Raw genomic sequence first — 21422 nt, 5'->3', positions numbered from 1 at the left:
ATCTCCTGAATGTGTGCAACCAGCCCCTTCTGTTATTTAACACATTTGTTTTATATTTTCATTGCATTGTTTGACACAGAACAAACATATGCAGTATCTGGCCCGTTGTCATGTATAATCAAGAGATAATGTCAATGGAATTGCATGTTGTCACAGGATAACCGTCTCCTGCTGCTAGAGAAATGCCAAAATGAAGCTGAGGCATTTATGGAAAATAATCGTCAAGAAAAGCAGAGCTGTTTATTTTTAAAAAACAATAGATGTGGATCTTGTGACAACATTCTCTATTTCTCTAGTAACAAATGTCTAATGCAGTGGTTCCCAAACTGGGGTTTGTGAACCCCTGGGGGTTCGCAAAATGTTACAGGAGGTTCTCGGAGGAAAAAATTCCTAATGGCGGACAGAGCTGACCCTAAGGACTCTGGGCAGCACGGGGCCAGCAGCCTGGAGCCCCTGGATTTCCAAGAGCTAAGCAGATCAAATCAAGCATATCTATCACACTGAGGAGATTTAAACGTTAAGACTCCTTATAAGAAATGGAAAGGGAGGTGGATATTTTTTGCTGTTTTTTAAATTAAATAGGCAGCTAGTATTGATTTAAAAATTATTATGAAGAACAAGTTTAAGCTTTGTTGTAACATGCGTAGTTTGCCTGGACTGCTCAAGACCTGAATGCTTCTGTAGGAGGAGCTCTTTGAGTTGGTTTCTTAAATACCTTCATGCTGTTTCACACCTGATACTCCTTGATGAAACATAGGAGCCGTGTCTTATAACAGGTTTATTCAAAGTGTGTAATGAACATGTCATAAAAATAGATTTCCAAGATCACTGCTTTTATAATTTAAACTCAGATAAAGGAGAAAATCCCTGGAAATATTCATTTTCAGGAGAGGGTTCGCGAGACTTGACATTTTAGTGAAAGGGGTTCACAAGTTGCTAAAGTTTGAGAACCACTGGTCTAATGTGACTGGAAGCAAGTAGCAGTTTTTCATTGGGACAGTCTTGATAGGGTGAAGTCCGATTACTTTGTATCAAAGGCTTTTTGGGATATTTCTGATTTTGCTGGAAATGTTTAGGCAACCTGTGTGAAATGGTTCATCAGAAGTACGATACATTTAGAAGGGATTTATGTAGCAAGAAAGAAGAGTGAATGACAGATATATATTTAGTTTGTCTGGACAGAAATTTTATCCCGCAGTTCCTGGGACATTCAACTTTCCCTCATATACTTTGTGTGAACAGAGTCCCTCAATTGAAATACCATTTTATATTCCCTTGGGGTCCATTTGTTATCCACTGTGCAATGGGTGTGTTGCTAGAACTGACCCTGCCTAATTATTTAAAATAAAATCCTTCCAGGAAAAAAATAGATTAAAAACTCATTAAAAACTGTGACCTGAAGTGCAGGCAGAAACAATCCATCTGAGAGTTTTGAACTCACTCCTCTTGACCTGACATCCTTAAATAATTTGCACACAAAGAGCTAAATTAAAATCATGCTCAGCATCTCGTCTGAAACTCACAAAAGCTAGGAACTTTAGAGTTAAAGGTGACCTGCAAAGGTATTGTTCTGAAAACGAGTTAACCCTCCAGTTATCAGCAAAATGCTCTAAAAAGCAAGGGGCGGAGGGATGGCCAGCACATAAATTCTAAATGTACCTTTGGTTTTTCCTTTTGAGACAACCCCAAAGCTATGCTGGCTCCAGCTCTCGTGTGACATTCCAGAATTATGCCTGCTGGCACAACAACGATACCAGGAAACCCCGAGGGACTACGGACCTTCTGACTTCTTGTGTGACCTTTGGCAAGTCACTTAATCTCATGGGCCTTGAACTTACCTACCTTTGCAAAGCATCTAAGACATATAGAATGGCAAAGGATTATAATAATAATCCTAGTTACACTAGTCAGGTAAGGTCATTTATTAACAATATAAAGGTACCATCAGGACAATGGGTATGAATGACAGATGGGTGGATGAGTGTCTTGTGTACCTAAAGCACAGGAGTGGTAGCCAGCAGGGGCGGCTCTAGCCATTTTGCTGCCCCAAGCACGGCGGCACGCCGCGGGGGGCGCTCTGCCAGTCGCCGGTCCTGCGGCTCCGGTGGACCTCCCGTAGGCACGCCTGCGGATGCTCCACCAAAGCCGCGGGACCAGCGGACCCTCCACAGGGACGCCTGCGGGAGGTCCACCGGAGCCGCCTGCCGCCCCCCCGGTGACCAGCAGAGTGCCCCCCGTGGCATGCCGCCCCAAGCACGCGCTTGGCGTGCTGGGGCCTGGAGCCGCCCCTGGTAGCCAGGAGACCTAGGCTGTATCCCTACCTGTGTGATCTTGGCCAGCTCATTAGGGCTCAAATTTTCTATCCTGTCCACCACTTTGGGATATCTCAACTGATGGGTGTTTGAGGCATCTAGGGCCTGCTTTTCTAAAGGGCTGTGCACCCACAACTCCCATGAAGTAAATGGGAGCTGCAGATGTCCAGCCCCTTTGGAAGTCACATCCCAGGTGTCACAGACTGGGCCAAAATCACTGGAAACATCGAAATATTTGGCTTTAACCCCTCTGCATCATGCTTTCCCCACCTGTGAAATGGGGACAATCCATGCATGAAGCTAAATTCATTCGTGTTTGTGAGGTGCTCAGACAGTACGACAATGACCTCCTTAGAAACGCTTCTAGACTGTGGGATAGTTTTGAAAGGGGATCCAGCCAGCCTGGTTTCAGGGAACCCAAACAGATAGCTTTAGACTGACTGATATGCAGAATCCTGCTCCGCCCCTCACTGTTTGTGGCAGTCAGCACAGAACTTGCTAGGGTTAACTCACCAGTTAACAATAAAACCCTTTGCAGGTCATGTAATGTTTACTGTAGAACTTCACCCTTATCTCCCACTATAATGGGCTCTTCCTGCTAGAGGGACTGAGGAGGAGGACAGCCAGGCACCATCGATTCCTGTAATTATGGGGGTGACGGGTGGAGGAGAGGGAAGAGGCAGGGAGGTAATGGATTGGCAGTTATTGACGGTCCTTGTCTCCTGACACAGATGAGCAGAACCTTGTCCCGGGCGGTTAGCCACGATCCATTCTGACGCTATCTGCTCTACGTTTGGTGTAAGGCACTCCCTCCACCCTGCAAGGCCCAGAGCTGGGCTGGCTGAGCAGTGAGCCAAAGTTCACAGGAGCACTGGGGAGTAGTGAGCAGGTCTGAGCTAGCCTGGCCGTTTAGTCAGGGTTAAATAGTGTGTAAATAAATACATAAATAATTCACCCCCAGCTTGCAACCACCTCTGAGCCTGGAGGGGATTTTTAATGGCTGAGCTTGAACAATGACACAGCCTGAGCTGAATAAATAGAAATAGGGGGGAATAAAGACCCCGATTGCTCTCGTGCTGGGTGGAGTAAAGTGTAAAAGTCCCAGGCAATAATGTAATACACACTGGTGATTAAAAAAAAAAAATAGACCCGATTCTCATTTCCACTGTACTGGCAGTGCCAAGGAGACTGCAAGGGGAAGTAAATAATATTTACCCTCCTTCTCAGGCTATTTTCCAACATCAAAGCAGTGTACAGGGGTGTACATATAAATGAGAATCAGGCCCAACGAGTCCTTATTTGTGATAGTGGTAGCAGTTTCCGGGGATGTAGCTGTGGATAAGACTGGAGTTTGGATATAATCTGTTACCCAGATATTCTCTCACTGGGATAACACACTATCACACATGTAAAGTGTTTTAGTGATTATTAATGAAGAAGAAGAAGATGAATAGTGTGCAGTTGTCTTATTTCATCTGTGCATCTCAGCAGGACTATTAGCTCCATGTTATGGCTGGGATAACAGGCACAGAGAGATTTGCCCAAAGTACCAGAGCAAAGTCTGAAACAAAGCCCTGCAAATCTGCAGATATCTGCTTTATATCCACGGATGTGGATATCCACAGACCATGTTTGCGGATCGGATGGGGATAGAAATGTTGTATCCACGCAGGGCTCATGAAATAGAACCCAAGCCTTCCAACACCCAGGCTTAGGAATGATACAGTGGTTGAATCTGGGAGCCCTTCACAAAGCCAGAGTAAACAAGACTTGTGATGGAGAGCTATGCAGGGCTTGGAAAGGACAGAACCATCTCCTATCACACACCAGGCAGCAGGACACTTACACAGTAACTGTGGGCTATAGCAACCAGGTGAGCAAACCTTTGTATTCAGCTCCTCCACCCCATGCCATCCTGCCCTCCCTGTTGCTGTGCGGAGGGCTGCTATGAAGCAGTGGTGCTGAGTCTGCTTGTGCCATCTCTTAGACACACTACGTTGCAGAGCAGCACAGGTTGCACAGGTTTGAAAGGTCTTTGATACATCTGCCATGGCTGGACGGATTGCTCCCTATTTGTTATTTTGTACTTTGCTTCTACCGTATTTGTCACTTAAAACTAAAATCAAAATACAATATTTGGGTGAGACAAAAGGATCTCTGTTTTTAGCAAAGGATTTTATTATTATTTAATTATAAAAATACTTGACACTCACAGTGAGCTAAATTTCCAGAGCATTGAACAGATATTTAATACTAAAATGTGCAAAGTGCAGCCAGCCCACATCAGGAGCAGTGAGACACAGATTCTGGGTCTGTGTTTCCTCCACAAGGGTTGGTGCCATCACTTCAAAGCAAAAACAGTGGAGAGAATTGCATTACTGCTGCAGCTATAGGTATTGCTGATGTTATCAGCCATTCCTGGGGAATTAGAGACCACTCAACTCAGAGCTTGGGTGGTATGTGATAAAGGACCTGATCCAAAGCCCAAAGAAGACAATGGAAAGCCTCTCATTGACTTCAACGGAGTTTGGATCAGGTCCAACATCCAAAGTGAATATTTTGTTTTAATACGTTTATTCCTAGAATCATAGAATATCAGGGTTGGAAAGGACCTCAGGAGATCATCTAATCCAACCCCCCTGCTCAAATCAGGACCAACTCCAACTAAATCATCCTAGCCAGGGCTTTGTCAAGTTGGCCCTTAAAAATCTTTAAGGAAGGAGATTCCACCACCTCCCTAGGTAACCCATTCCAGTGCTTCACCACCCTCCTAGTGAAATAGTGTTTCCTAATATCCAACCTAAACCTCCCTCACTGCAACTTGAGACCATTACTCCTCGTTCTGTCATCTGCCACCACTGAGAACAACTGAGCTCCATCCTCTTTGGAACCCCCCTTCAGGTAGTTGAAAGCAGCTATCAAATCCCCCCTCACTCTTCTCTTCTGCAGACTACATAACCCCCAGGGGCGGCTCTACGTTTTTGGCCGCCCCAAGCAGTCATGCCCGGGAGGCGCCCCCGAGCCGCGGGAGCAGCGGACCTCCCGCGGGCATGACTGCGGAGGGTCCGCTGGTCGCGCGGCTCGGCTGGACCTCCCGCAGCTGCGGGCGGTTCGCAGGTCCAGCGGCTCCGGTTGAGCTGCCACAGTCATGCCTGCGGGAGGTCCAGCCGAGCCGCGGGACCAGCGAACCGTCCGCAGTCATGCCTGGGGGAGGTCCACTGGAGCCGCCGGCCGAGCGTCCCCTCCGCAGTCATGCCTGCGGCAGGTCCACTGCTCCCGGGGCTCCGGTGGACCTCCCGCAGGCATGACTGCGGCAGGTCCGCCGGCCCAGCCTGCCGCCCCCCCGGGAAAGGGCCGCCCCAGGCGGGTGCTTGCCCCGCTGGGCTCTGGAGCCGGCCCTGATAACCCCAGTTCCCTCAGCCTCTCCTCATAAGTCACAAGACCCAGCCCCCTAATCATGAGGATCTAACCAGCTGTATATTATAGCTAAACACAGACAGCACTTTTCTTTTAGCCTGGCTTCATGTAAAGCAATGGTGGATAAATAAAACCAAACAAAGGTGCTCCTGAATTATGCTCTCGAATTACGCTACTTTCAAGGGTTCAATTCTAAAGTGCAGGAATGGCAGACCTGCAATTACATATGATCCTTTATTAACATGTCAGTTACTTTGCAAGCTTGCCTGGAGTCTTTCCTTCTCTCGTTAACATATTAGCGTATCATAATTAGCTCGCTGGGATTGCGGGTGCCCCGGCACTAGCTACAGATGATATCCTATACCTACCCCTTGGTAGGGTGACCAGCCAGCCAGGGCCGGTGCAAGGAAGTTTCACACCCTAGGTGAAACTTCCACCTTGCGCCTGCCCCCCCCCAGCCCTGCTGCAGCTCCCCGTCCCCCCCCACCACCCTAAGGCACCCCCCCCCGAGACATCCCCCCTGCAGCAGCTCCCCCTCCTCGGGGAGCCGTTCGGCAGCTCCCTACCCCAGCTCACCTCTGCTCCTCCTCCTCCCCAGCACACTGCCCCCACTCTAATTCTCCTCTCCTCCCAGGCTTGCGGCGCCAAACAGCTGATTGGCGCCGCAAGCCTGGGAGGTGGGAGAAGTGGAGCGGCGACCGCGCGCTCGGGGAGGGGGCGTAGCAGAGATGAGCTGGGATGGGGAGCTGCTGCACGGCTCCCCGCCCCAGCTCACCTCTGCTACGCCCCCTCCCCGAGCACGCCGCCCCCGCCGGCAATGGCAATAATTGCATGGAGCGGCCGCTGCGCTGGGAGAGGGAGTCTGAGCCGCACGTGTCAGCGCGCCGCCGGCAGCCCCGCCCAGGAACGCTGTAAAAAAATGGGGGGGGCACCGCTTTTTGGTGCCCCCAAATCTGGGCGCCCTAGGCCACCGCCTCGTTCGCCTTAACGGTAGCGCCGGCCCTGCAGCCAGCACGGGTGAAAAATCGGGACCGGGTAATAGGAGCCTAGATCAGAAAAAAGCCCCAAACATCGGGACCGTCCCTATAAAACCGGGACAGCCGGTCGCCCTCCCCCTGGGTGTAGGCAGGGCGCTGGGCTGAGCAGAGCAGCCCGGGACGAGAGGGGGGAAGAGCTGCTGGGGGGGATCTTTGCAACAAGTTGCTGCCAGGGGCACCGCTTCTAGCTGGCAGGGGGCGCCGCGAACACCCCACAAGCCCGGCACCGGGACGGGCGCGGGGTTTGCAGCGAGCCCGGGGCAGACAGCGACTCCCCGAGCCCAGCCCAGCCCCCGGGGGGGAGGGGTGTGGCCGCTGCCCCGCGCCATTGGCCGCGCGGCCCGTGACGCGCCGGGCCGGGGCGGGGCGCCGGAGCCCGCCGCGGGGCGCTCAGAACCATGCGGCAGCCCCGGCGCGGCGGCAGCGGCCGGGAGATCGCTCCGGCTGCCGCTGCTGCAGGGAGGGCGCCCCGCCGCGCCGCGCCTTCATGCCTCCAGCCCGGCGCCGCAGCCGGCTGCCCTGAGCCGCCCCCAGCCATGGGCGATGGCTGGCTCGCCCCGGGCTGCAGCCCCCCCAACCGATCCAGCTCCCCGCCTCCCGTGCCCCCCAGCGGCGCCGCCACCCTGCCCTACCCGCCGGGCGGCCGGCCGCTGCCCCTGGAGCTGCCCTCCCAGCAGTGGGCGGTGGGCTTGCTGATGGGCCTGATGGTGCTGCTGATCGTGGTGGGCAACGCGCTGGTGATCGCGGCCATCGGGCGCACGCAGCGGCTGCAGACCCTCACCAACCTCTTCATCACCTCGCTGGCCTGCGCCGACCTGGTGATGGGCTCGCTGGTGGTGCCCTTCGGGGCCACCCTGGTGGTGCGGGGCCGCTGGCTCTGGGGCTCCTTCCTGTGCGAGTGCTGGACCTCGCTGGACGTGCTGTGCGTGACGGCCAGCATCGAGACCCTGTGCGTCATTGCCATCGACCGCTACCTGGCCATCACCTCGCCTTTCCGCTACCAGAGCCTCATGACCAAGGGCCGGGCCAAGGGCATCGTCTGCACCGTCTGGGCCATCTCTGCCCTGGTCTCCTTCCTGCCCATCATGATGCATTGGTGGCGGGATGGAGATCCCCAGGCTCTGGATTGCTACCAGAACCCCGACTGCTGCGACTTCGTCACCAACAGGGCCTATGCCATCGCCTCCTCCATTATCTCCTTCTACATCCCCCTGCTCATCATGATCTTCGTGTATATCAGAGTCTACCGGGAGGCCAAGAAGCAGATGAGGAAGATAGACAGGTGCGAGGGCAGGTTTTACTGCAGCCACCCCCAGTCTTCTGCCCCAGCCCAATCCCACCATCAGCCCATCCTGGGCAATGGCAGAACCAGCAGGAGAAGGACCTCCAGGATCCTGGCCTTGAAGGAGCAAAAAGCCCTCAAGACCTTGGGCATCATCATGGGTGTCTTCACTCTCTGCTGGCTCCCCTTCTTCCTGGTCAACGTGGTCAAGGTCTTCAACAGGGACCTGGTGCCAGACCAGCTCTTCGTCTTCTTCAACTGGCTGGGCTACGCCAACTCGGCTTTCAACCCCATCATCTATTGCCGCAGCCCCGACTTCCGCAAGGCCTTCAAGAGGCTGCTCTGCTGCCCCAGGAAAGCTGACAGGAGGCTGCACGCCAGTGCTGGGGAGCTCTCCCGGTACCCAGGGAGCTTCATCAATACTTTGGGCAGCCCTGAGCGCAGCCTAGGAGGGACATGGTCTGATTGCAATGGGGGCACACAGGGAGGCAGTGACTCCAGCCTGGAAGAGAGGAATAGCAAAATTTCCTATTCGGAATCTAAGGTATAAGGATAGGGGGTGTTTTGGGTTTTGGGGGCAGAGGAGTGTGTGCACTGGACACTGAGCATAAAGAAAGACAGGAAGGGAAATGAACAGGAACGAAAAGGGGGAAAAAACTCCCACCAGGAGTCGAGTTAATAAACACCAGACCAAACTGATCTCTCGCTGTGGAGAGAATCTGTGTTTACTTAAAATTAAAAGCAGGTGAACTTGTATGCAGGATACCTCATCTGAAGCTAAAGCAAACGGGAGGCCATTGACCACTGACCAAAGGAAATTTAACCAACTGTCTCAAACCTATTCGGATTATTATTATCTTTCTGTGGGGAGTTCGATGTTGGCGGTTAGGGAAAAGGAAATAAGAAAATAGGTTAAGTTTTTCGGAGAGCTACAGTTGCAGAGGGGCCTGATCCTGAAACATTGAAGTATTGGGATTTTGCCGTTGCCGTCGGTGTAGGGAGGGTCAAGATGTTATTAACCTTGCTTCAAAGTTTAGGACTGTCAGCTATCCCTGTCCTTACTTCTGGGAGCTGCAGCAGTAGCCCCACACAGAGGAAAAGATCCTGATTTTAATAAGTGCTGACTGCCGAAAAATCTCATTGAGGTCCGTGGGCACTGCAGGTGTTCAGCATTTTTGCAAATCAGGCTAAAAGTCACTTTTGAAAGTGTATTTGTGTTCTGGTGAGTTTTATTTTAAGCTCTTGGTAGCTGGGCTCCCCTGTTGTCTAAAGTAGACAAAAATGAAAAATAAATAACGTTGAACATTGATATACTTTTATTTTGAACAAACCTCGTCTGCTTTTTTCTTCAGCACCAGCAAACTGGTGACTTTTTGTGCTTATCTTCCCTTGCCAGACAATACCAATCAGGCTGAGAAACTTCTACCTCAAACTGTGCATATTGTACAGGGGAAATAAAAAAGACATGTTTATATTAAACAGCTTATTTATGTATCACTATTAGTATTTTCTAAAAAAAACCCACCCCAGTCATTGAGCCTTCTGCAGTTTGTTCATTGTAATTACAGATGAACAGTAAAAATGAATTCCTTGTATCAAAAAAATTACTGCACATTTTTTTAAATGGCAGCATAGCCATTTTTTGCACAGTGTCAAGAATTGTAAAGTGAATTGAAGATGTTACTTGCACAAAAAGTCGAATTACAAATAAAACGGGGGTTAAATAACATCAAACCCCAGATCTATTTCTGTTCTTGTCTGCTATGTTACAATTTTACTGAGAGTTACTTTTTTAATATTATTTTATCAAGGTACTGTAAATGTATCAATATTATAAATTAAAGTATCTTAAGGGTCTTTTTATTTTTTATGTCCAAGTGCCCACAGGAATCTGCTGTTATTTTAACACTTGTGTGTCATTTCCATTTTCCTCGTGTGTGTGTGTGTGTGTTTTATAACGTATTTATACTCTGGTGCAGTTTACTACTGTGTAAGTAATCGGTCAATGTGCAATAAATGTCATTGCATCACAAGCAAGTTATGTTCAGTGTTTCTCTATAGGTTCAGAAACAATACCCAGCTAGAGTGAAAGAACAGAGTTTGTTTTGCTTGGAAATATTGATCAGGTTAATAATACAGTCCTGTCTAATGGATTTTCCTGACACAATATTGTAAAAAAAAACAACCTTCCTAGACCAAATAAAGTTGTGTTCCCGTTACAGTGAGAGCTGCCTACGTCCCTTAAACTAATAGCCAAAACATCAGTGTTTCCAGCCTAATTTTGAAAACATTAGTTTTCTTTAATGATGCCAACTTAGCTGTCCTAATCTTTATTGTTAAGTGTACTGGACTGGGAGTCAGGATACCTACTATTCAAAGGTACAAAACTATTTCATTCGATTTGGTTTGAAAGCTGAAAATTGTCTGTCTAATAGAAAGCTTCTGCATTGAACTCCATTGTGAAGTCAGTGATATTCTTAGAATAATTTCACTTCACACGAATGGGGCCTGAACTCTCAAGGACTTTTGCCATTGGCTTCAGGGAGAGCAGGGTCAAGTCCCTGTTCTATATGGGCCAGCACCTATTCCCACTGCAGTCTAGGGAGGTCTCCACTGAGTTCAGGGTATCTAACTGGAGTTATAATTTGCAGGCTGTCATGATCAGAAACAATTCCGGACTTTTGTTCTACTGCACTGTAAAACGCCTTTCAAACAAAATTCACTATGAGTTTGACCCTGCACACGCTGGAATCAGTGGGAGTATTGCCCTTGTCTTTAATGATTGCAGGATCAGGCCCGCTGAGTGGTTTCAACTCAATGAATCAGATCTAAAGACTGTTGAAGTTAGTGGGGATCTTTTCTGTTGACTTCAATGGGCTTTGGATCAGGCCCTATATCACCCAAGTTAGGTGACTGGTTTAAAAAAAATACTTTCTGTAGCTTAAACAGTTATATATTGTGAATAAAAGAAAGCATATGTGGCCCTTATTTTGTGATGGTATGTTACTCTTAGTAGTGGATTCATTTAGAGCCAGATTCCTACCCTTACTCACATTGAGTCCTGTCCTAGTCACGCTGGTATCACTGTGAACTTCAGTGGAACTGCGTATGAGCACAGTTGTGCTGAGAGAGGAAAGGTGGCAGATTCAGATCTTTAATGTGTGTCTTGAACATAGAACTCTGTCATAGCCCAACATTTTTTTATGTTGTTTCATAATGGTGCATTTCATTCAGGTAGCTTAATAAATACTTAACTACTAGAAATTGCCGTGGCAAATAGAGCAGCAAAAAGACAGACTGCTCGATATTGTAAAACACCTCTGTAGAATTAAAGCGAAGCCGCTTTTAGTGCTAGAACACTCCGAGGCATAGTGAAGTTAGCAATCAGCAACCTGGGAGAACGTTTTTGAAAGTCATTTCTTCAGGACACAAGCCAAGCCCTAATGTTTAAAATTTCAGGAACTATCTTTTATACCAAGTCCTTTTAATATTACAAGAAGATCATGATTTTTTATGCAGGACCAAATTAAAGGGCCTTTAGAAGGTAGTTTGCCATTGATTTCATTGGGGTTAAGACTTGAACTACAGTTAATAATTCCCCCATAACAAGTGAAATACCTAAATGCCAAAGTGAAGCCAGGTTAGCTGCCAGATGAAACATACATTCTATCATCATGGTCTAATAATGTGTATTTAAATCCAAGAATTCAATTCTGCCTTCATTTGTACCCCTGCTATTCCAGAAAAGTCAGTAGAATTGCAAAGGTGTAACTGAGGGCAAAATTTGACTCCAGCTGACTAATATAGGATGTGATGATTTTATACATGACTATTTGCTACTCCACCATTGCAGAAAAGATTGAGTCTAATGGACTCAGACCCTGATCCAGCAAAAGCAGTTTAGCCCATGCTTAACTTTAAGCAATCGAAGAAATCTCACTTAAGTCAATGCGTCTGCTCATGCACTTAAAGTTAAACTCTTAATGAAGTGCTTTGCTGAATTGAAGGCCTTGGATCAGATTTAGGACCAAACCCTGCTCAGCTCGCTCTCCTTGGGAAAATACATTGGGCCACACTCATCCTTGATTAATGTAATAACCTCAAAGTCACTGGAGTTACATGTAGGATGAATGTTGACCATTGACTTCAGTGGGACCACTTGTGTGAGTAAAGTGATCAGGATTTGGTCATTGTGTTTTGGACACTCAGCAATGACCTGATAGGTAGGCGATAGGTAGATACTGCAGTTTTAAAAACAGGAAGGTCTCTAATTGGCTGAAGGTTTAAACAGTCAATAAAGATAATCCATCCCACAACCTGAATGGCTGATACCTGACTCACCTAGACCAGTGTAAAAAAGGCAGTGGCACACTAACCGTAGAGACCAAGCGAGACATATGGTATGCATGTGTGTGAAGAGGGGAAGACTCTGGATTGCTGTTTTAGTACAGCCGGTTCTTAGGATTAAAGAAGGAATATGCTCCGAGCAGAGTTACAGCACAGCTGAGATACTCTGGAGGCAATGAGTCAAACATCCATGATGAATATTTCTTTGAAGCAAACCAGACAGGGATTAACAGTAGGAGCTGCAGTAAGAGAGTACAAACATTCGACTCGCAGCCACACACACACTTGCACTGAAAAGTTAAGTAACAGAGGAATAGAGACCTGAAGGGAAGGGAGAAGCAGATAAAACAGAAAATCTACTGTAAGAATACGGACTGCGTCCGTTATGGCTCAAATTGTCAGGCCAGGATGCCTAAAGAGGCTTCTAAACTTCAGGCACTAAAATAGAAGTGGCCTGTTTGCCAAAGATGCTGAGTGCCTGTAGCTCCCACTGACTTCCTTGGGAGCTCAGTACTTTTGAAAATTGAGCTACTTCTCTATAGGTATGTAAATGTAAGTCTAGAAGCCTAACTTCAGGCATATGGGTTTGAAAATTTGGGCCTGAGGGTAGTTGTTTTTTGCAGGTAAAAAGCAAAAGGAAACCAGATCCTGCATTTCTTGTAAATCCAGCATTGCAGACAAGTTAGGAGAGGAGTTGGATTTTTTAAAAGTAGTCAGGTGCCTAAAGGTAGGCATCTAATGGAATTTCCAAACATTCATAGGTGCCAATGGGAGTTAGGTGCCTAGCCACTTTTGAAAATTCCACTAGGTACCTATCTACATCTTTGGGCACCTAAATATCTTTAAAAATCTGGCCCAAAGTGTGCACTTGTACTGCACTTTCATCCATGAATTACGTATAGATCTGGTACCTGTACAAACCATTAGTAAGCAGTAATTGCAACTAACTAAATCCGATACAGTAAGTGTGGCCTAAAATGCTTAGAATTAGATCTTTGCATCGCCCATAGCGTGCAAAGAATTCAACACGATAAGTAGTTTGTTTCTGATAGCATGCACTATTTCTGCTGCAAACACCATCTCTTTCATTTGGCATGCAAGTGTATTCAAATATAGAAGACAATGTCCTTATCTTTTTTTTCCAAGCCTTATCTGAAGTTGAAATTTTATTAATAACTTTTAAGCTGTTATTGTGCAAACCTCCCTTGCGCTGCACACTTTCCTAATTTATTATTTCCCATGTGGTGGAATGTACTTACTTCTTCCCCTGTAATATATCAGTGATGGAAACAGTGCAGTCATGAACTAACAGCACAGACATTCTTCAGGCCAAATTCTATCCCCAGCTATGCTCGTGATATGCTACTGGAGTCAGAATTTGGCCTTTATAATCTAATCTTTTATGAGAGCTACTAAGCAATGGCTCCAGAAAGGTCCATTGTCACCAGCAGTAATTGGCATTTACTAATGAAGCTGGAGTAATTAGTCCCATTAAAACCATTCAGGGAAAATGTTAACTGCTAAACCATGGCTAGTGCTGTATACCTCAAATAATGGGTATTTTGTTTGTTGGTCTCTGTTAAATGATACGATGGAAAATAATTATTCTTTAACTAGCAGCCAGCTTTGTATTATTTAGAAAGGAGAAGACATGTTCTGTTTGAAGGATTATACCTAAAAATAGTTCTGCTACATCAGCCACATCAGCAACTGGCATGAAGTTAATTCCCATGCACACATACACACACCCTCCATGTTATTTCAGTTTCACTCTTGTCAGTCAAAGTTTTCGGTTTGATTGAAAAAACAGTAATGCAAACTCCTGAAAGAAGGTTAAGCACACTGTCCCGCAGGATTATTTTTGATATGCATCACTGATTCGCATTCAGAGGGTGCCAAATTCCAAACTGTCTAAGGAGGAAGTAAGTATTCTTTGTCTTTCTGTAAATAATCATGGATAACGTAAGTTCAACAGTAGAATTGCTATGATTGCCTTACACAAGAGATCAATTTTTTTTTTTACATAGCTGTCCATCTATCTGTTAGTCTAAACAGAAACAGCCATGATAACAACAGGAGCTTCACTCACATAATTCAATAACCTCAGGCTGCTAAACTGTGTCAGAAAAAGTGACAGAGTAGGGGGTAAAAAGAATAAACAAGATGATATCGGGTGGCAAAGCCGGAAGGGGAACCTCTCAAGTAACAGTAACAGAGGACATGATAACAGGGCTAGATGTTACATTTTCTTTCCAACATAATGCCCATTGTGAAAAAGTCCAATAGATTTTAATAGGGATGAATCTGTCAGATGCTCAATAGAAATAAAATAGCCTTCTATAGAAATGACTCTCAAAACCTAGAGGATTTTATCTCTTCTATATTCTCTAGGCTGGTTAAGCACTTTTCCATAAGAAGATAAACAGCTGGAGCAAACTTCAACACTTCTTAAACGTTCCCCACCTCTAATGCACATTGAAAGAAAAATATCTGAGCCAGATCCTCAGCTAGTGTAAATCACTGGAGCTCATTTGACTTCCCTGAGCTCGAATGACACGGACAACCCCCTTTTTCAGCCATTAGACTCTCAGAGTGGTGGCTGTGAGCATACACATTATCTCATTAAGCAAACTGTTTCAACAAAGCCTTTAATTTCCACGGCCTCTGGATATTTACATTGTTCCTCCTAAAAGCAAGAGTGGCTCATGCTTATGAAACCTAAGGGAGACTTTCTATTGAATTTCATGGGAGTTGGATAATACCTCACACTGGGCCCGACTCTGAAGCCATTGCTCACTTTGCATAGTCCCACTAAAGTAAACAGGCCCAATTCTCCAGTGCCTTTCGCCTCGTGTTGTCATTTATACCTGTGCAATGAGGATGTATGAGGGATGCGGCCAGTGTAACTCAGTGGAGAATTCTGAGCAGCTAATGTTTTACACCTGCTTTGCCAGGTATAAATGATTACCCGGGTTACAAGGCAGGTGAGAATCAGGTACTTTTGTAAGACTCCTAGAAGTTATAGCTACTTACTGCTAACACAAGCAGCAGAATTGGGCCCGCCTAGAATTGTATCATGTTCGGGTTTGTCATGTAGACTCTCATGCATGTTCCTGGTTCATATTTTTTAACTGACAACTGAACATACAGGCTCACTTTGCAAACCAACATTTGGCTAGCTTGCTCTTTGGCCATATTAAGTTTTACAGATAGACCCAGCCTGCAGAGTCCGGACTTGGGATCTGAACATTGGCAGAACTTTGGGAGGTTCAGATCCAGGGGGTTGGTTTAGGCACATTTCTGATTAGTTTGATATTCATTGTTAATAATTATGTACCTAGAATGGTAGCGAGCGAAGAGGAAAGCCCAGCAGGCCAACTTCATCCTCCAGCCCTGCACCGTATGCCTGCACTGTCTGTGGCAAGGACAGTCACTTAAGAAGTGGACTTTTTAGCCACTCACAGTGCTGCAGCATGACACCTACAGCCCCCAACTAAAACCTCTCCAGCGCATCATCAAGGATCTACAGCCTATCCTGAAGGACAGTCCCTCACTCTCACAGATCTTGAGAGACAGGCCAGTCCTTGCCTACAGACAACCCCCCAACCTGAAGCAAATACTCACCAGCACTACACACTACACAACAAAACCCCCAACCCAGGAACCAAACCCTGCTATAAACCCCAGTGCCAACTCTGTCCACGTACCTATTCAAGGGACACCATCATAGGACCTAACCACATTAGCCACACCATCCGGGGCTTATTCACTTGCACATCTAACAATATGATATATGCCATCATGTACCAGTAATGCCCCTCTGCCATGTACATTGGCCGAACCGGACAGTCTCTATGCAAAAGCATAAATGGACACAAATCTGACATCAGGAATCATAACATTCAAAAACCAGTAGGAGAACACTTCAGTCTCTCTGGACACTCAGTTACAGACTTAAAAGTGGCAATTCTTCAACAAAAAAAACCTTCAAAAACAGACTCCAACGTGAAGCTGCAGAACTGGAATTGATTTGCAAACTTGATACCATCAGATTAGTTCTGAATAAAGACTGGGAGTGGTTGGGTCATTACAAAACCTAAACTTAATTCCCCCATTACTAATTTCTCCCTACTGTTACTCACACCTTCTTGTCAACTGTCTGTAATAGGCCACTCTCTTACCACTTCAAAAGTTATTTTTCCTCCCTTGATATCCTGCTGTTAATTGATTTATCTCATTAGACTGACCTCCCACTTGGTAAAGCAACCCCCATCCTTTCATGTATTTATACCTGCTCCTGTATTTTTCACTTCAGTCTGACACAGAAAACAGCAACACAATCCTGTCCTCATCATGGCATTTGTTTACCCGAGACATAAGGACATGGGACAGCCTTTCTTCTTTTCTCTTCATCCACTATGTTGTACCCGACACTACAGTCCTCACTGGTTATGTCTACACAGCAACTAGACACCTGTAGCTGGCCCGTGCTAGCTGGCTCAGGCTAAGGGGCTGTTTAACTGCAGTGTAGACTTCCAGGCTTGGGCTGGAGCCCAGGCTCTAGGACCTTGGCAGGTGGGAAGGTCCCAGAGATCAGGCAGCAGGAACCAGGAAGTCAACTCTTCAATGAAACAGCCCCTGAGCCCTGGGAGCCCGAGTCAGCTGGCACGACCCAGCCACAGGGTTTTCTCTGCAGTGTAGACATCCTGACAGAGACAAAACCGGACTTAGGTGCCTAACCTGCTTAGGTACTTTAGGTACTGTAAATCCCCCCAGTCTGCATCTTTAGGCACCTAAACCTCTTTACAAACCTGGCCCTCAAGGATACATCTGTACTGCAGCTGGGAGTGAGCCTTCCTGCCTGGGTAGACAGCCGCATGCTAACGGAGCTTGAGCTAACAAGCTAAAAATATCAGCATGGAGATTGTTGCACTGGCTGGAGCTCAGGCTCTCAAGCCTAGGGGGTAAGATGGCCTTGATGTGGTAGGCATTGTAGGTACATGTAATGAAAAGACAGTCCCTGGCCCAGAAAGCTTACAGTCTAAACACAGGATGAAAGTAAAAAGTGCCTCAAAAACAAGTCACTTTCTTGGAGCAGTGAGCATTATTTTTATTTCACTTTCAGGCATACTGAAGACTCTAAGATATACTTCTTTTACAAGGTGGCAGACAGAATATGCTCTGAGCATTCCAGAAAGTCACTGTAGTGCCAGGAATGTGACCAGGAGTCACCATTTGTAGATGTTAAAGAATTACTTTTCACTTGCTTTTTTTAAAGTACAATCTAGTAATGCTCCTGCTATGATCGTTACCCAAGGGGGACCAATGCCACAAAAAATTAAAGGGAGAACAATGAAAACAGCTGACTACAGCAGATTATCAGTGTTGTCGATATCACAATGCTTCTTTTAAGAACAAGACAGTCAAAGACAACCCAGGTGAGACTTTCTGGCATGGAACTGAGTGTGACACTTTAGATGAAGGTTTCTAAATACACATAATGGACCCAGTTCTGCCCCTCAGTCACACCCCCAAGGTCCTAAAGTCAGTGAGATTTCTATGTATATTTCTGACAGTAGCTTGGCTCTGCAAACCCCAGTCATGCTGAAGGGTAGGGTGGTGTCGGTGTCAGTTTATGGCGACAGTTCTGTCTGTGGAATACATAGTTAGTGCTCAAAGAGGTACCTCCTACACTTCCTTTTTGGGGTGTACGATGTGCTCTTTTCTGCCCCACATGCCAGCTTCATTCCATCAGCTGGTAAAGAATGCAGCCTGGGCCCACGTCCTCAAAGGTATCTCAGCACCTAACAGCCATTGAAATTAATGTACAGTTAGGAGCCCAATTACCTTTGAGGCTCTGGACCTAAGTTCCCACTCTATGCCCCCTTGGAATGGCTGACACAAATGCTGGTAGCACTAATGCTCCCAAGATTTTGCATTCAGGTCCCTCTGCCTCACTTCTAATTGCCCATCTGTGCAGAGCCATTTCAGCTCCCCCACAGTTGGTAACGAACCAAACTGTCATTTAATTTATTGCTTGGAATATAGCTGAGGTTTAACGATTACTGTTTGTAACACTTGGGCAATCATTATATAATTGCTAATCCTCGTAAACGCACTTTAAGTAATTATAAGAGCTGTTGTGTAACAATCAGCATCTGTCCTGTTATTCTAAACTCTAGTATGGATTGTCCAACAATTTGTGAAATCGGCTACAAAAGTGTGTGTCCTGGGCCAGATCCTGCTCCCAGTGAAGTCTGTAGCAGATATTATCTCTTTGGCAGGCTGAGCCCCACACAGCAGAGGTCAACCACTGTCCTGGAAGACAAGTAACAAACCATCTCCATATCGGGAGCTGCAGAGCTGGCTGGTGGAGGTGAGCTCCAGCGTTCTGCTACCCTCAGCTCAGTCATCCTTCCCATATTGCACAGCTCTGCTGAGATTACTCCAGTGTGCCTGGAACCTGGTGGGAGTATGGGGTGTTGCTGTTATTAGATGTTCTAGGAAGGGGCTTTCTTCTCTGCTTCACCCTTGCCTTGCTATGTGGTAGATAGGAAGCCTGCCATACCAACTGCACTTGGGCTGGGAGCCTCCATCATCAGAGGATCTTTGGAAGAATAGAGGGGCAAACGCCATGGTCCTGGGTAGCCTGGCTTCCATACATAGATGGGACAATCCCAGGAAGGCCATTGCTTTGGCCCTGTTAGTCTTTTCCTATTTTTCCCTAGCTGATTAACAGTGAATCATCCTTTGAGGAAGAATTTGTCCTTGTGAAAGAGTGATTAAAATAGGCAGAATCATAGGACCAGATCAGTGACAGCTGAGGACAATCGGGAGTCAAAGGTATCTGGCAAGCCACGCCCATAACGTAGGATTAATAAAACCACAAGTGTGTGTTATAAAAAGAAGTACTTCCCTCTCGCCGTAGTGCAGGTAACTTTGGAGAAGTCTCACAAAGATTCCATTGTCTAACACTTGCATAGACCCAAGGGTTTGGTTTGGTTTGGACTTTCCCTAAATACCCACTTGTGAAGCTTGATTTAAAATGTTAGTGAGATCATGTTGTTGTAGAGCGAGACAAAACTAGTTTAAAGACAAGTTCTTTAAATGGAAGCTATGCGTAACACAAGGCAGTGTGAGCTAGATGCTAAGGCCCTGGACCAGGTGCCAGGAGACCTGTACTCCCTTCCTTGCTATGTCAGGGACCTGCTTTGTGACCTTGGACAAGCACTTCACCTCTTTGGTTCCCTTTCATTGCCTTGTCTATTTAGATTGTCTATTTTCTATTTAGCCAGGACATGGGAGAGCAGGGGTCAAGTCCCAAGCTTTACCACAGACTTCCGGTGTGACCTCAGGCAAATCACTTAGGGTATATCCACACAGCACAGTTAACCCTTACCAGTCTTTACCTCTCCTACCATCCACACATAAAAACCTCTCACCTGGGTTTGGAGGTCCTTTAGCTGGGGCTTTAGGCTAGAGCATAGGCTCTGATTTAACTTGGGCTGGAACCCATCCCCTCTGCAGTGAGAATGCAGGCTAGTACTGATAGTTCTCCAGTGCCCTTCCCACAGAAGGACAGACAAGTTCTCCCACAATTGACACAAGTGATGGGGAAAGAATGCTAGAGGGTCTCAGCATGGAGAACCAGGGGATATGTTCCCAGATACACACCGGCGAGTGCAGAAACAGTGAGGGCCCAGTAATGTGGGTAGGGCTTTGCTGTGGGGATGCTCACAGGTGGATTAGGTTAACCTCCTGGATGCTCAGACCCAGGGACCAATCTCCTGGGTTAACTATGCAGTATAGACACAGTTTCTGCCTCTCCGTGCCTCAGTTCCCCATCTGTAAAATGGGGATCATGGCACTGCTCTACCTCACAGAGGCATTGTGAGGATAAATATGTTAAAGAGAGTGAGGTGCTCAGATATTATGGTAATTGCGGCAATAGAATGACCTAAAATAGATCCAGGGCAGGCTTTTGGAGCAGGGACTTTCTCTCTCTCTGGCTACACTTTGAGCTGGAGGGATAATTACAAGCTTGAGGAGACAGACCTGCACTAGTTCTGATCTAACTAGGAGCTCAAAAATCTAGAGTGTAGCTGCTGCGCTTGAGCTGTCGGAGGGTCTAGCTGCCCCATGTATGTACCCATCTGAGATGCTAGGCATGTATTTGGGTGGCTACCTCTCGCACTGCCACATTTACATTCTTATTTTTGGCATGTTAGCTCAATCAACGCTAGTGTGGAAATGTCTGCTTGGGCTGAAATTGGCACCTCCCACTTGACGTGTAGACATATCCTCTGTGTTTATACAATGCTCAGCATGATGGGTCTCTCAGGCGTTGCTGCAGTACAGCTAATAGTTATAGTAATGGATGCAAGAGGAGTTGTAACACTGGTTCACACTTTACAGGGTGTGTCTAGAGTCGAGATTTTTGTTCCTGTTTTAACTTGAGTTGATTGCCAATTAACCTGAGGTAGCTAGTGTATTTTTAAAAGTTAGTCTAGCCATTCCACAGATGCTGTGCTCTAGGGTAAACCACCAACGTTTGTAGAGTGTTTTTGACAAATAAGTTACCTAAGTTAACTCAAGGTGGTTGGCAATCAATTAAATTAAAATAGGAGCAAAAACTCCCGTCTACCCAGCCGCTGGTTTGATGAGATACCCAGTATATTGTATATTGTATTGTTCTCAGTGTACATTGGCAACAATCATTTCTGTCACCTTAAAGAGACAAAAGCAAAAATGCCATTGGGCCAAATTCTGCACTGACTTAAACCCTCCATGATTCCACTGAATACAACTATAAATCTGTGCAGAATTTGATCCAATGAAAATTTTGAGTGACTAGGGATTGCATAAGGTACATAGGAAAGCATACACAGGCAAGGGCGTTCAGTAGCTAGGGTGACCTTAGGAGATCTGAGTTCTATTCCTAGTGGTCACTGATTTACTGTCTGACCTTAGGCATGTTAGGCACCCTCTCAGTGCATTTGTAAAGTGAAAAAAAAATAATATGTACCT

The 21422-nt window shown here is 46.5% G+C and overlaps 1 protein-coding gene across 1 annotated transcript; it reads left to right on the top strand.

Moving 5' to 3' along the window:
* Positions 1-7208: 7208 nt before the first annotated feature.
* On the top strand, positions 7209-10316 carry ADRB1 (adrenoceptor beta 1). The gene has a single exon (XM_045022858.1). It carries the CDS (start codon positions 7303-7305, stop codon positions 8596-8598), a length of 1296 nt encoding a protein of 431 aa, XP_044878793.1. The 5' UTR covers positions 7209-7302; the 3' UTR covers positions 8599-10316.
* The last annotated feature ends 11106 nt before the right edge of the window (positions 10317-21422 follow it).

This window comes from Mauremys mutica, chromosome 7 (assembly GCF_020497125.1).
Source record: "Mauremys mutica isolate MM-2020 ecotype Southern chromosome 7, ASM2049712v1, whole genome shotgun sequence".
Classification (NCBI taxonomy): Eukaryota; Metazoa; Chordata; order Testudines; family Geoemydidae; genus Mauremys; species Mauremys mutica.
The sequence above is the reverse complement of the archived record's forward strand: the minus strand, read 5'-3'. Positions and strand labels throughout refer to the sequence as shown.